This window comes from Struthio camelus, chromosome Z (genome assembly GCF_040807025.1).
Source record: "Struthio camelus isolate bStrCam1 chromosome Z, bStrCam1.hap1, whole genome shotgun sequence".
NCBI classification, from domain to species: Eukaryota; Metazoa; Chordata; class Aves; order Struthioniformes; family Struthionidae; genus Struthio; species Struthio camelus.
In genome coordinates this window covers 55,267,083-55,281,907 of record NC_090982.1, presented here as the reverse complement: position 1 = coordinate 55,281,907, position 14,825 = coordinate 55,267,083, and the positions used below count along the sequence as shown (strand labels likewise).

The following is a 14,825-nucleotide window of genomic DNA, read 5'->3' as shown; positions in this document are numbered from 1 at the left end:
AACCACTGGCTCTTGAGTCTTTTTCCATGCCATAATTCATGTTTGATTACTCAAATCAACAGAAGAGATTGAGAAAGACAGTTTTCTGGAGACTGGAGCCCTCAGCTAAGAGAAGACTGTTTCAATACCCTGCTCTGCAGCACAGGCTTGAACCTCAGACTTGGATGTCCTAAAGGTGTAGCTCATCATTGCTCTGTTCTGCAGCAGAGAAACAATGTGTCAATCACATGGAGAGTTGGAAGTATGCTAAGAGATCCAGTCTGCTTTGACAAAACTGAGCAGAGAACTGTCTATTCGAAGAATCCTTCTCAAGGGCTCCTGGAGCCCTTGTCTCAATTTAGGGCTTTGAATTATAGCAGATGTCTCAGTTATAGTGAAGTCCATATCATTAAGAAACTCACAGCTGATGCAGTGTGGTTGGGGTGGAGATAGACTGCTTTACTCTTCTGTCAGGCTCTGAACATTGTCCCTTCTCCCTTAGCATTTCTGCCCAAAACAGTGAGGAAGCAATACTCAGGCACTAAAGGAATGCCGAGCACATCTCTGTCCTTGGTCCCCACAACAATATTGACAAAGCTTGTGGGGCCAGGTGAAAACCAGACTGATCTGGAAATTGTAGATGCCACTGCTGTCTAAATGGCAGATTTAGGTGCCTGGAAAATGAACGTATGTATTTCGCAGTGTTACATACTTAACACAAACGACCTGATTTGGAAGGCAGCATTATATCCTCAGTAATGTATTTGTACCTACATAGGACGTTTCCCTGGGACATAGTAGGCAAAAATATGCGAACAGATTCTGTACCACTCGCGCAGTCACTCTGCCCTCTTGGACGCTGTATGGAGTAATGTATATGCTTGATCATTGACTGATTTTATACATATCTGCTAATGTCAGCCTTGATCACTGCACACAGAAGTGGATGAGTTGATATGATCAGGTGTGAGAGGTGTGCAATGTAAATTGCAATGCTCAAAACATGCCTGGACAACGCTTCCAGTCAACAAATGTCTTCAGATAAAACCAGTTATCTGTACAGTTGGACCTAAACAGGTTCAACTTTGTAGTCCAGATCTATCAGAGATTTTTCCTTTCTAGATTCTAGGGCAACTTCCTTACCTTTTTGTCTTAATCTGTACATTTTCTGCAGTTTATAGCCAGATATTGCTAGCTCTAGTGCTTACACTTAGCATTTTATTATATTTTATCAATGGCTACAAAAACAAAATACATAGCCTGGCATTCTAACTGTTTTTACAGTTTTAGCTTCTTGTATTTGTAGGTTTAAACTCTCTATCTCTATTTATACTACCCATATAGTTACTGAAATGCAGGAATGGAGAGGACCTCAGAGACTTGCTCTGTTTGCAGAGGCAACTGAAGGGCACATCAGATCACTATTGCCACGGGCTTGTCCCATTGTTCAGTCTCTTTTTTTGGCTTTTACAAGGGAATTTATGTGGAATGCCAAGTGTTAATATCATCACCTTTTTTTTTTTTTTAAAGGATAAAGCTTTCTTGAGTGCAAGAGAAAAGGAGTGAGCAAGGTGCAAATTACTCTTTGTGCCCCCAAAATGAACTTAGCCTGGAATATTTGCCTCATACTCATGTCTGAAATCTCCATCCTTAGAAACATCCTCACCCACTGCTACTTGACAGCATGAGCCTGTATTTTCAAAAGCAGTCTATGTTTTTATCTTAACAATCATGTAAGGATGCCTTTCTGTAATATGTGTTATCCTTCCATCAATCTGCAGTATGACAACCAATATAAGCAAATAGAATTCTCTCTCCCTTTTTTTTTTACATTTGCTAACTTGTTACAAAAAAAGCATGTTACAAAGAAGTAATATGTTAAAAACTGTCTTTTGAGGGGAAAAAATTAAACCTGTGCAACTCCTCAATTGCCAATTTTGACATAGAGGACAAGTGTGGGAAAAGATAGACTGCACCCCGTTTGTATTTATTTGAGCTATTACTAAGGTGGAATAAATCAACAGAGAAAGTGGCAATACGGTAAACAAAACAGAGTGAATATCATGAGCTTTCTGTCACCCATACCTTATTCCCCCTCCTGGATTAACTGGCATCTTCAAGTTTTCTGTAAATTTACCTGCAGACTTGTTAGACAAATACTTATCTTACAGTAAGTGTAATGCTTATTTTTAAGCATGATTTATGGACTGCTTAACAGGACCCAAAAACTAATTATATGAAAGCATGAAACAATTCTGAAAATGAATGCCCTGGCCATTCCTAAAAAGAAGGATGAAGGGAAATAGAAGCTTTTCCACTGAACTGGGGAAGACTTACTTAAAGCATTTCGCAGCTAGTCTTTACCTGACATCCACAGGCATTGCTAAATGAAAAAGAGAAAGAAAAAAAAAATAAATAAAGCATCCCACTTTGAGGAAGGTAGCTTCAGTTGAGTGTTTCATTCCAAGAGAGAAAAGTGTCACTGAGTTTAGCTTTGTCTCATTAAAATGTTACTTGAAGGTAATAATTGTTTTGTATTCCACACTGGAACAATCAGAACTTGTACATTTGTTCTTCTACCTGAACAGCTGAGAAATGGACTGTATGTTTTACTCTTCTGTAGAACTGGTTGTTCTACATGTTGCAGCATGGCAACAGGAAAGGATATGCTAAAGTTAGCTCCCTTATTTGTATTTCATTGATTTAATTTTGGATCATCAAAAGGGAGTTGGAGACAAGAACTTATAATTATCAAGACAGAAATGTCACTGCATGTGAAATGGTGAACTAACCAAACTCTCCTACCCCTTTGCAGGAACACAGGTGTTAAGTGTTCTCCTATGATACATCAGGTGATATAGGTAAATGTGACTAAACAAGCATAAGGCAAGGACACATGGTACCATTTCTTAGAAAATCTCAGTTGTATGACTGAGAACAATGATGAGCAGATAGTCAGAATTAGCAGAGACAACAATCACACTGAGTGTAATGGCATAAATCAGTTCAAGGATTTGCTGTCTGGAAATGTTCCCAGTCAAGCGCAGTCTAGTCAGGATTACAAGGCTATATAATTTGAAGATTTCTCCATGCCTGTCTTCTGCTTCTCCTTGTTGTTACAGCTAACCTTTAACTGCACAAAGGAAAGACTCGCGTTTCCTTTGAGATCAGGGAATTTTATTGGCATAAGTGACAAAGAGAATCGTGATTATGTTTCCAATACAATGTATAAAGTAAGAAAGAAAAGACTATTATAACAGGTCAGCTAGTAAGTGGGAAACTCTTTTAACAAATTGTAGATTTTGTTTTCAAATCCAGTTTTCAACTGTTCAGTATTTTCTCCCTATGAATGTTCAACATGGAATTAATAGTTTTTCTGTGTTCTTTCATGTTACACAGGCAAGTTGCAATTTATGTGGTAGGATTTTCCTGTGTTCTTTTAATGAAAATTAAATTTACCTTTGGTCACATACCACCCATCACCAAATGACAATGAGAAATGCCATAACAATTATTACATTAGTATAATTATGTACACTGGACATATGTATAAAATCTCATTCTGTAGAGAAGCATTTAAAATGCTTGCTAAACTAATCATTTTTATGAAAAACAAGTTGTCTGCAATGTGGTTTATGATTCATGATAGAAAGAATTGTGTATTCATAGTATGTAAATCACAGAACAAAAAATGTAATGATACTGGACTGATGAGACTTACATAGGCAATCCACAGACCACTATTTAAGCACTTGATTGTAAAAATTCAGTTTGCCTGAATAAATGAGAAGGCAAACTCTTGGCTATGGGAATTCAGAAAATTTCATAAACACAAGTAATCACTTTACAGTCTTGGCATTGTGTATAGGATTCACCCATCCTAACAATGAATAGCCACAAGTTAAGCATATAAATGCTTATAGAAATGCAAATATAAGCCTTGGTGAAATCCCTATGTAGTCAACAGAGAGATATGAGTATTATTGGGCAAGGTTCACTGGGTACCTGAAGATGCTGTCTCTCCCGGTCGACTATCCAGGGAGCCTAGAGGCACAAGCTTGAATTAGATGCCCTTTGGACAGAAAAAAGGTGAAATTGATCCTTTATTCTTCCCGTGTAAAAGGTTGAAAATAATTTTATAACATGCAGAGCTGTAGTTAGTATAATAGGTTTGAAGTGAAGAAATATTTTGCAAAATATATTCTACTTATGAATGATTTAAGCATTTATTAGAAAGTAATAATGTGTGCATAACAGTGTTAAGTGTTAAAAAATGGTTCCACTATTAACTTTTTACCACAAAGATCGAGCAAAACTCTGCATATATTTTGTTCTGTTGGAAGGGTTTACTTGCTCGTATTAACAGTTCTTTCAAGAGATTTCCGCTATCCCAGTTGTTCATTTTGATTCATATATGGTTTTTAAGTTCTCACTTATGTTGTTTGATAATTAACTGAACATACTGGTAAGTTATTCTTTTGTGTGAAGGTATGGAGCGCAAAAATATAATGTGTTGTACTGCGTAGGCTGTCTCTCCCTCTCTGACAGTCTAATTCCAAGATTAACAATTACATAAATAAGCATACTTCTTTTATGACCACTCTCTTTTGGTTACTTATGGGAATAAAATGAGAACAAAGTATTTATGTTGAAAAATTATTACATATATACATGTGCGAGACTGAATATGCTGTATTTTGACTTTCAGAGTGATTTGTTTTTTGGAACTGTTAATCATGGACTAAGTCTACTGATTAATATCCTGCTTTATTCTTTAGGCTGTTAATTTCTGGTACGTCCTGGTAGTGAATGATGAACACACAGAGCGGCGCTATCTACTTTACTTCCTTTTGAGTTGGGGGCTTCCAGCTTTTGTTGTGATCCTGCTTTTCATTATCCTGAGAGGAATCTATCATCAGAGCACAGCACAAATTTATGGCCTTGTCTACAGTGATCTGTAAGTTTTCTTTCCAAAAAGCATGAGCTCGTTATTGTACTTTCCATGTTTTTGTTAATTTGCTTGACTGTAGACAAGGGGATATGTGTATGCCCAAATGCAGTAAGAGGCAGAGATTCCTGGATTAGTGGAAATGAAGTCAGTCATCAATGGGCAATTGAGCACTTTTCATGCAATTGGAGCATATCCTCTTTGGTTTCTCCACAGTTCCATCCTGGGCTGAGCATTGGGGTAGGCAGCTCAGGCATGTCTGACTTGTGGGTAAATTCTCTATTCATTTCCAAGACTGCAATTCTAGTGCAAAGGATAGAAATGCCTACTGCTGCAAAAGTGAGCAGAGGAATGAGTTTTTTTCTTCTCCGTTTATTTGTTAACTCCTTGCCTTTAAATTATTAAAAATATTCTCTAGTAAACAATATTATTACAATAACATATCAAATATACTTTTTGAAGTATTGAATACGTAGTATTCTAAACCCTGTTCTCAATTTGAGCATGGCTATAATACGAATAATTATACTGCTCTCCCAAAGCTATATTTAACCTCAGTAAAACTGTCCTAATTAAAACATTACCTCTTCACAGAACTTTAAGTGAAATGATGCACAGATAAATATTTTTGTTGTCCTCTCCTACCACCTTTACCCCTGCCCCCTTTTTCGGCAAAGTAAATCTATGATCATAGCTCTTTGAGGATATGAGGATATTATGCCTACTCACTCTCTGTCATAATTACATGCTTCTTATGCAGCAAAGAGTAAACACACAGCTTTTAAAGTGATGTGAGGATGTACTTAATTCTTTTTATGAAAACTTTTTATGAGGGTGGTTGCAGAGTAGACCTAAAACAGAAGAACCTCTATCTATCTTCTATAAAAGAGAAAGACAGGGCTTCATGCCAATACAACCAGCAAAAATATTCTTTTGCTCTACAACAGGAATTACTGTGAGAAGTAAATAATGGAATTCAGTGCCTGTGTATGTGCATGTGTGTATACGCATATGTATGTACACTTACAAATATTACTTACATGCACGTATATATGTGTACATATATATTTATTCATATATATATATTCATTTAGGATGTAGAAAAGGTACTGTGCATGATAAGCAGGGATACCTGATTTAATTCTAAATGACCTAGATTGGGTCATGGAAGCTGTCTAGCCATGTTAGCCATGGTTCACTGCTACCCCCTCTTAGCTCAGAAGAGTAGCTAAGGTCCACAAGAGTGGACCATTTCTAATATTCAAGCTCGATCAGGGGGTGCTGTCTATCTCTGTACTGTGTCATATAACTAGGTATTCCTTCAGAGAACATGGCAAACAAGAGGAGTGTTGTGCTTCCCTTTATGGTAAAATGTTTCTCTGCATAGTACCAGCAATAACTGTATGTAGCATAATTAAGACTTCTCATTGAAAATTAGACAGCGGGCTGATGGTATCATTATGCAGTGAAAAACTGTTTCAGTGTGGCTTTCCTTAGATGTACATGTATCATTCTTTCAAAAACGTGGAGAAATCTCTGAGGCCTGATAAAATTAAGTAGAGGAAAATTACTTATTCCAGGTCATTTGACCAAATTGAATATAAAATTCTTTTCCAGCATTTTATCAAAGCTGGACAACTGCTTTCTTCGCTAGAAATCATCTCAAGCTTTGTGCCTGTGCAGCTTATTCCAGTTCAGCCACTGTGAACTCTGTAAGGAGATATCTGCAAAGATTTTCATAAATAGTGTCTATGCTCAATGCTAATTTGAAAAGTACTTTAAAAGTTTCTCTTAGTAGGAAAGAGGATAGATTGAAGTACATCACTTAGATTGTTTTCTCTGAAACAGAATGTAGTAGTGGAAAACATAACAAGGAGATTGCGAAAGCTAAGGTCATTGCATAGTAACTTCAGAATCAGCCTCAGAAATACACAGTTTGAGAACAATGGCTTGCTACTAAAGAGCTCATTTCATGTGAAGTTGGAAGACTGGTTAAAGTAATTAAAGCAGTAAAGGCTGTATCTTAGCCCTCTCCTAAGTGATTACTCCTTCAGGAAATTCACTCAAGTGGTGGCTGAACAACTGTTTTGTTCCTAACCAGAATGCCATGGGCTATGTTAGTAGCCAACAGAATGATCAAGCTGAAGGAACCTCATTTTATGCTTGCACTGAACAAAAAAAATTTAAGCTATGTTGGATTTTATGCTTCATAAGCAGGGTGAAAGGTTCTCCCTTCAGATATTACATATTTTACGCATAAACGTACATACATTTTGTATCTTATAACTCCCACAACACGTTACAGTATAGAACTAATAGACTTTGCTTTGATGATATCAGTAGTATACAGATGGGTGATTTTCATAATTATCCGAGTTTATGCATGATAGGAACAGGGCACGCTTTGGAATTACATTGAATCTCTTAATAATACTTGTAAATTTTCCATATCATGACGCTACCAAGCAGCATGAGGTTTTTGGACAGGCGCTCAAAGATGTGTTGAAGGATTAACTGCAGAGAGAGGGTTCTTTTATTTCTCCCTTTACTAATTTCCTATTGATCAGCTGTTATCATTTCACCAGGATTTAAAAATGTTGATCCTAGACTGGAGTCTGCAGTGCAAAGCACTATGAATGCAAAGACCTCCTTTACCACACTGCTGGCACGGAAGCCATGGAGCCCACTATCCTTCCCAAATTCTTCCTTTTCCCATTCCTGTGCTGGGAGTCACAGGATGGTCTATGTGTTGCTTCTACTCTGCTCAACTTGTGGAGTAATTGGTATTACTTAGTATGCTCACTTAGTGCTATTGAAGAAAAGCCTGCATAGCACCACCAGTGCTTGTAGGAATGCAGTTGCCAGAGAGCTACTGAACTTGACTGGTGTCGGGCCACAGACACTGCAGAGCAGGACACAGATTAGTATCATGGATACAATTATTATGCAGTTGTATAAGTGGCTAATAATTTGACATTGAGATTCTTTAGATTCTCAGTGCTGATACAGATGTGCTATATGGCCTATCATCAGTAGTGTTCAAAGTACGCTTTCTCCTGTCTTCCTTTGGATCAAAGAGGATACTCACAGGCCTACATGGGCAGTAGACTTCTATGTAGTATGAATAAATATGATATCTTCTGTATTTGTACATAGGATGGGGGAATTGCAGCAAAATTTCTCCAGAAACAGTGAGAAAATTTTAAGAGCTGGTTATGAAAATGTGAATAAGGTATGTTGGGTGAAAGGCTGCTTGAATAGAATTGGAAGAGTTGCCAATGAAAGAAATGTTGGCATAACTCAAAGGCAGGGGGGAACCTCTGGAGTGAGATGCTCGTTTACCTAGGATAGGTTTGAATGGTGGAGTCTTTCTGGATATTTGTAAAGAAAAATGGGAATGTTCTATGAATTTCTGGCATAATATCTTTACTAAGGCAAGTAATAGGATCCAATCCCTCTTTAAAACATGTATTACTTCTCAGGCCTTCTTTTAAAAAAGAAAAACAAATCAGTTCGGATACAAATGTCTATAGCTGCATCTATGCATAATTTTTGTGTGTGATAACCATTGGCTTAACCTAAAAGTACAGACATTCTCAGTATGCAGCTTTTTTTTTTTTTTCTCAATGCAGGTAAAAGGAAGGAGAGGGGCTTGGTTACACATTGACCATCTATCCTGTTTTTTACTTTTTAAATTCTGATAAAGGTATTACATCAAGCTTTGCAAATGTTTACAGTAGCATTTTAATTAAATCTAAAACATATAATTTCATATTGTCTATCCTGGTCTCTAGTCACCATAATCTGGAAAGGTTATGCTTACTTAAGAATTGCCGTGATGGCTGAGACATTAACGTCCTTTAGTGATAAGAGGTAGATTATTTAGAAAAAAGTATTGACTCCTTTCAGTGGTCTAATAGCTAAAATTTGAATTAAGCTGTGAACTAGATGCCTTAATATCACTTTTAAAAAGAATGTTATCCTTCTATATTTTTGAGTTTTTATGTTGTACAGATAATTTTCCAATCCCTCTTTGAATTTGCTGTGATCTCTGTCTAAAATATTTTCCAAGGACATAAGTTCTACAGTTTAGGTACATGTTTAAAAAAAATTTCCTTTTGACACTTCTTATTTCACTTAATGTCTTCATGACTTTGTGTTATGACATAAGCAGAGAAGTGAAGACCCAAATTACCTTTTCTCTTTCATTTATTTTATTTTTTCCTGATTTCCCCCTTGATTGTCTCCTTAAAGGTTAAAAACAAACCCCCACAGGTATGTGTCTATGTTTCTATATAAGAATTTTTAACACCTTTATCCCCTTTATCACTTTTCTCTTCCTCTCATTTTGAGAATTTTTCTCACTGGATAATAATGAGAAAAATATGAATCAACAAAAATTTCTCATTCCCTCTTAGGTAAAGTTTTATGAGCAGATGAAATAATAAAACAGTCCAGTGCTTTATATCATCTTGCCTGTCAGCTACCTACACTCTCTGAAGCATGTGTAGATAAACTGTAGTAGTGGTCACATTTCTCTGGGAAAATCACTGTAAACTCTTCTATCTATAGTTTGGCTCTACAAATAAAAAAAAGAACAACTTCAAAGCAAAGTTGAGCTCAGACTGTTGCTCCCATGCCTGTTTGCTGCTAGGAATCTGTACCTAGGTGTGTGCTAGATGCACACCTCTCTCCCTGAGGAGCAATTTCCATCTTCCCATATGTAGATGAGTTCACAGAAAGACATGAATTCAGCTTAAAGTCAAGTTCCAAAGCTCACTGTAGTTCCTCGATTTCAGAAAGTTCAACGTTTGCTGATATCCTGGTGTATACAGCTAGCCAGTCATGGCCTCATTTCTAAAAAGCTTTTAGCCGAGTTTCTCACAGTGAATTTAATCTTAGCGATATGTATAAACTGAGCTGTATATTTCTATTAGGTCTCTTAAAAGCATAAAGACACAGGTCACCCGGTATAGTGGAAAACACTTTGAAGCAATATGAAACTACAGACGTGGGCAAAGAGAGACAGAAAATGCAATGAGGAGATGAAGAAAGGAAGGAGAAGAATTGCATAATATCTAGCTCCCACCAGTTTTATCCCAATCTCATCAGTGGTTACTCTGAGGAAAAAAAGTGAGACGAATTTGCTCAGTATGTATTTTTAGAGGGCTTACAGCACTGAGCTGCAGATGGTTCTTTTGAAAACCACTAGAAGTACAGATATAACACCTCAAATTACTGAATGACTTGGGACTAGCAACAACTTAATAATTTTTATGTAATAAGTTTGGAAATATTTATTAAATAAGAAATTATCTTGAAACAAAGTTTCATGTCATCTTCTAACTCTCTTATATTTACAAAATGAAGGAGCAAGCAAAAGAACTTCTAAAAACAGGCTTGGCAATAAAGCGGCTTTTTAATTTATGTAACTCTGAACAATTAATTGTTCACACTTTCATACAAGTAAAAATTTCAAAACCCTTTAAAGTCTTTTGGAACGCCACCTGTTTTTTATAGGGTTTTGCACTAACACATCTGTTCATGAGATCAGAGGCCAGAATTACCAGTATCATTTTTTATTCATAAACATGAGTTTAAAGGTTTAATTATGCGACATTAACTGGACTTGTATCTGAGAGCCTGCCCTATTTGTCCAGAGGTATAATAGATGCTAGAAAAAGAAGGAAGTGTACCACTCAAACTGGCCAGAATCACAGGTCAATGGAATTCAACTTCTAACTCACTTGGGCATGTTTGAAAAATCTTACCTACAATACTATTAAAATATTTTTGATAAACTTAGGAAAAGTACTCTTGTATATAATTGCTTTGGAACTTTAAGCTTTGAATCTGATTTGACCTTTTTCTTGAACTGAAATCCCCAAAGAAGCCTGAAGGCCTGTTTTTATTAATGTATAAGCTAAAACAGGCACTCTCAAAGTGATTAGATATGACAAAATACAAATTTAAAAGTTCATAAACAAAGCTCTCCCTGCCCACTGTGTCCTCACAAAAGTTGGTCATGGTTTTCAAGAACAGTTTTGGTCCTATCAGTAGCTTTTTGAATTGACACAAACTCTGTATAGTGTCTTCTAGTTAGGCATCTTGAGACTGGGCTGTCTGCTCCTGGCACTTCTAAGAGCTCTTTCCCTCTGCTAACCCCTTCAGTTTCTGCAAGTGTCTCTTCTTTAGCAGGGTCATTTACTTGTCCACTTCAGTAACGTTTTATCCTTACAACAGCATCAAGACAAATGACTCTTGATGGAGAATTGCTTAAACAAAGTCATTTGTCTTGATGCTGTTGTAAGGATAAAATGTTACTGAAGCACCTTTCCAACCACTCCTCTTCAGGAAGTTTTATTCCAAAGGCTGCAGCACCTGCAACTTCTAAATATGTACTGCCTGCTCTTGGAAGGAGAACCCAGTAAGCCTTAAGTGTTTGTTACAGATGCAGTCATGCTTTCTCTCTCACATCTAGCAGGCTGATGCCTGACGTTTACCCAGTCAGCCAAAATTCTGGAAGCTTCTCTGAGTCTCACCAAGTTGCATCACTGTTTCATTTCTGGCACACATTCTGGGCCCCGATTCCCAGCCCACCAGCTATTCTCTAAAATGAAGCTCTGCTTTCTTAATCCCAAAGACTAGTGCCACTCCCAGTCAAATGAATTTTTAGCTTGAGCGAGCTAATTTCTGAGCAAGTATTTGTATTAAGGCTCTTTCTCTTATGCCCCCCTTCTCATATTACTTCAAAAGTACTGGATTTAGTCCTGATTCTTAAGAATAAAATGTGTAAAATAGCAGACTTTTTACATGCAACAACAAAGTCAGTAACAAGGAAAAGAATTTTGCCATTTTAATTGAGCTGTCAGTAGTGCCAAGTGAAAAAGGTGTATGGTTCATATGACAAATGGATGTGGAATTCCTAGTCCCTAATCCCTATCCCATGCTTCATATTGTGCATGAACTCGGAAATGTCTCCTGGCACGGTCCTCCCTCCCCCTGACTGCTCACGCGTGCTTCCTGTTATCCCAACCACTTCTGTTACTGCTTCCTTTCTCCTCAGTTTGCTATTAAAGCACCTAGGATTTAAAAGCTCTTTCAAACAACTGTTGCTAGAGTTCAGCAGAGAATGATGCTTACACATCTGGTTGTGAAGCCATATGCTGCATGAACTACTCAGCTGAAACAGTAGGGAGAAAAGACTGTATTTTTCACTGGCTCATTTCTCATCATTCATTGTTTTGACCTTCTCAGCAGGGTAAATCAGCCCATGTTGAGCTCTGTGCTACTGTAGGAGAAATGTTTCTGATGAACAAGAGCTACGTGGGTTATCTCTACATCGCACGACAATATAGGCATCTCAGAAATATAATACTGGGCAAATTGCCCTGCTTCACTGTCTTACCCCATCAGTTAAAAGAACACAAAATTTGGCCTTTTGTATTATGTGCATGTGTTTTATTTTCTGAACTCCTCTGTTATTTGCAGTGAAGCTGCCTAGTGTGCTACCCACTGCTAAGGATTATATAAAAATATCTCACTGCTAAATGTGATGGCTTTAATTACCCTTTATTTATCCCTCATTATCAACACAGGTTTTCAGTGGAGGAAAATGGTTGGGGCTTTTTATATCTCTGCAAATTTTTGCTGTTAATGTTAAGCAAATGTTAGCCTATTGGAAAGAGACATAAATCACTGTGTTGTGCTTTTAAAGCATTAAAATAAAGAAGGGGAAATTCTGGAAGAGTCTAGTGATGGAATTTTGAAAAGTGAGACTAGAGAAAAACATGTTATTATTTCTGAAGATAAAATTCCCAGCCACAGTTAGATTCTGACAGATCAAGATAGGTAGTTTTAAAACATTGCAATGATAGGTTGTTAAAGGTGAAAGTTACGTAGCGTTGGGCCTGATCCTTCAAACAGCTCCAGTTGAGGGGATTTTGTACCCAAGTAAAACTCCAAGAGACTTCTCCAAAGTCTGTGTGGTACTATGAGGAGAGTAACACCCAGAACAGTTGCAGGGTAAAGACTTGTGTCCTTGCTACTGACAGCTTTTTAAGGTTGCATGTTTCCCTCCAGGTTATGTAAGAAATGAACAATATAGACCCTCCTACTTTATGATCTTTAATTAGCAGAATGCAGCCTACTGCTACTATACAGGTTTGTTCTTGGTTTATCTGTTCTCCAACATTTTAGAAAAGCCTTCATCTGATTTGCTAAACTATATCAGGGAATACTAAAATAAGCAATACTGAGATCAATATCAGCAACTTCCTCGGAGCACTTCACTGACATGTTGTATTTAAGAAGTAAAAACGTCTAACCTCTTGTATTTTATCTTCCTGAAAAGAGTAACAAGAATTAGTTGTTTCTTGAACTTTAACACATCATTGTTCTGCAATAGCTCACTTTTGTGCTCGTGCTTTAGTTACATAAAGTACCTGGACACTGTGTATACCTAGCAGTGCAGTCAGCCATGCTTTAGGAAAGCAAACTCTGTTTGTGCTATGCAACAGCATCAGTAGTTAAAAAATTCATCTCTGCTGAGGTACATGTGGGGAAAAAAAAGAACACAGCTTCAGCAGATTGGTTTGTATAAGCAGTATTAAATGTAATTGTCAGCATGGCTTAGATAGAATCACTCTGTCTAATACAGAGGTTGCAATAGAAAGACTGTAGTACACGCTTATCCTAGGCATTTGTTATGCTACAACCCACAGAGAACTTAATAGGTGGGACAAACATGCAGATGACAAAAATGTACTGATTGATACTGTTCTGAAGAGAGAAAACCGCTATGGCTTGACAGTCTGTTATTCTTCCTGCCCTTTCTTTTTGCAGACTATGAACGTGAGCGTGATTTTTCTTTGACAGTTTTCATATGGAAACATCTCCTTTTCCAACTAGATTTATATTAAAATCCTTAGTTTAAAGAATAGATAGAAGTAGTACTCAAATTAGGAAACAAATATGGCTGCCATGAAAACTAGTATCAGGGAAACATTTTCTTCAATGTGAGACACTGTAACAAATACAAAATAGTAAAAAGACAGAAAAGTAACCATGATAATAGCTCCTGGTTTCAAAGCCATTGATAGTGAGTGATATGCATGGAGAAGAAGCTTTAGATGTAAACAGGAGCCGGATAATTAATTGAAATCAGTCATGTAACTTCTTATATGCTTTTAAAATAACACTGCTCTAACAAATGTCAACCAGGATTCTAATAGCTTTTTTTTCTGGTTGGATGCCCAGGTCTGCAAGTGTCCTGGTCCTTTTACAGTCTTGTTCTTTAGACTAACCTCAACCACCCACTTGGGGACTCCAGAGCTTCTAGGGTCTTGGCTAGGAACCAAATTAACTCAGTGTGTGCGCAAGGTCCTTGCTGCTAGCTGGGGATGACTGTAATGTCCAAGTTCACCGAGGCAGATTCTTGACTGTTTTGTTTGCATGATGAATACATCACAGAGTCTCTTTTGATGTTTGGTGCTTCCTTAGTGTCTACTTTCATTGGGGGCGGGGGGGAAAAATGAGATATAAAATTCTTCAGAGAAATTTCTACAAGATGGCATAATGAGATGACTGAAGCACAGCGGGTCATGTACTAAAACCACAATAGATGACAATTTAGGTTCTCATTATAGAAAAGAGTTTCTTAGGGATTTTATTTTTCCCCCTTTCCTCATCTGTTTAGCTATGCAGTAACAGCAGCTACAGTAGAGAAAAGGATGAAAATTGCTTTTTGCTTTATTACGTGATAGGCCTGGTGTATTGACAAGGCTGTTGTTTCATACACTGATTCAAACAGAGTCTTCTAAAGATCCTGTTCTTCAGTATTTCAAAACAGCATTTTGGCACTTCTTCATTCTTTATGCATAGTGAACCAGATTTTCCC

At 37.2% G+C, this 14,825-nt stretch overlaps 1 protein-coding gene across 1 annotated transcript in view; it reads left to right on the top strand.

Moving 5' to 3' along the window:
- The window catches only part of LOC138064775 (adhesion G-protein coupled receptor V1-like), a 273,548-nt gene that overhangs the window by 186,449 nt on the left and 72,274 nt on the right, over positions 1-14,825 (top strand). The window contains exon 86 of the mRNA XM_068928702.1: positions 4,758-4,936. Within this exon, the coding sequence (XP_068784803.1) occupies positions 4,758-4,936 (179 nt within the window). The remainder of the gene's footprint in view (positions 1-4,757; positions 4,937-14,825) is intronic.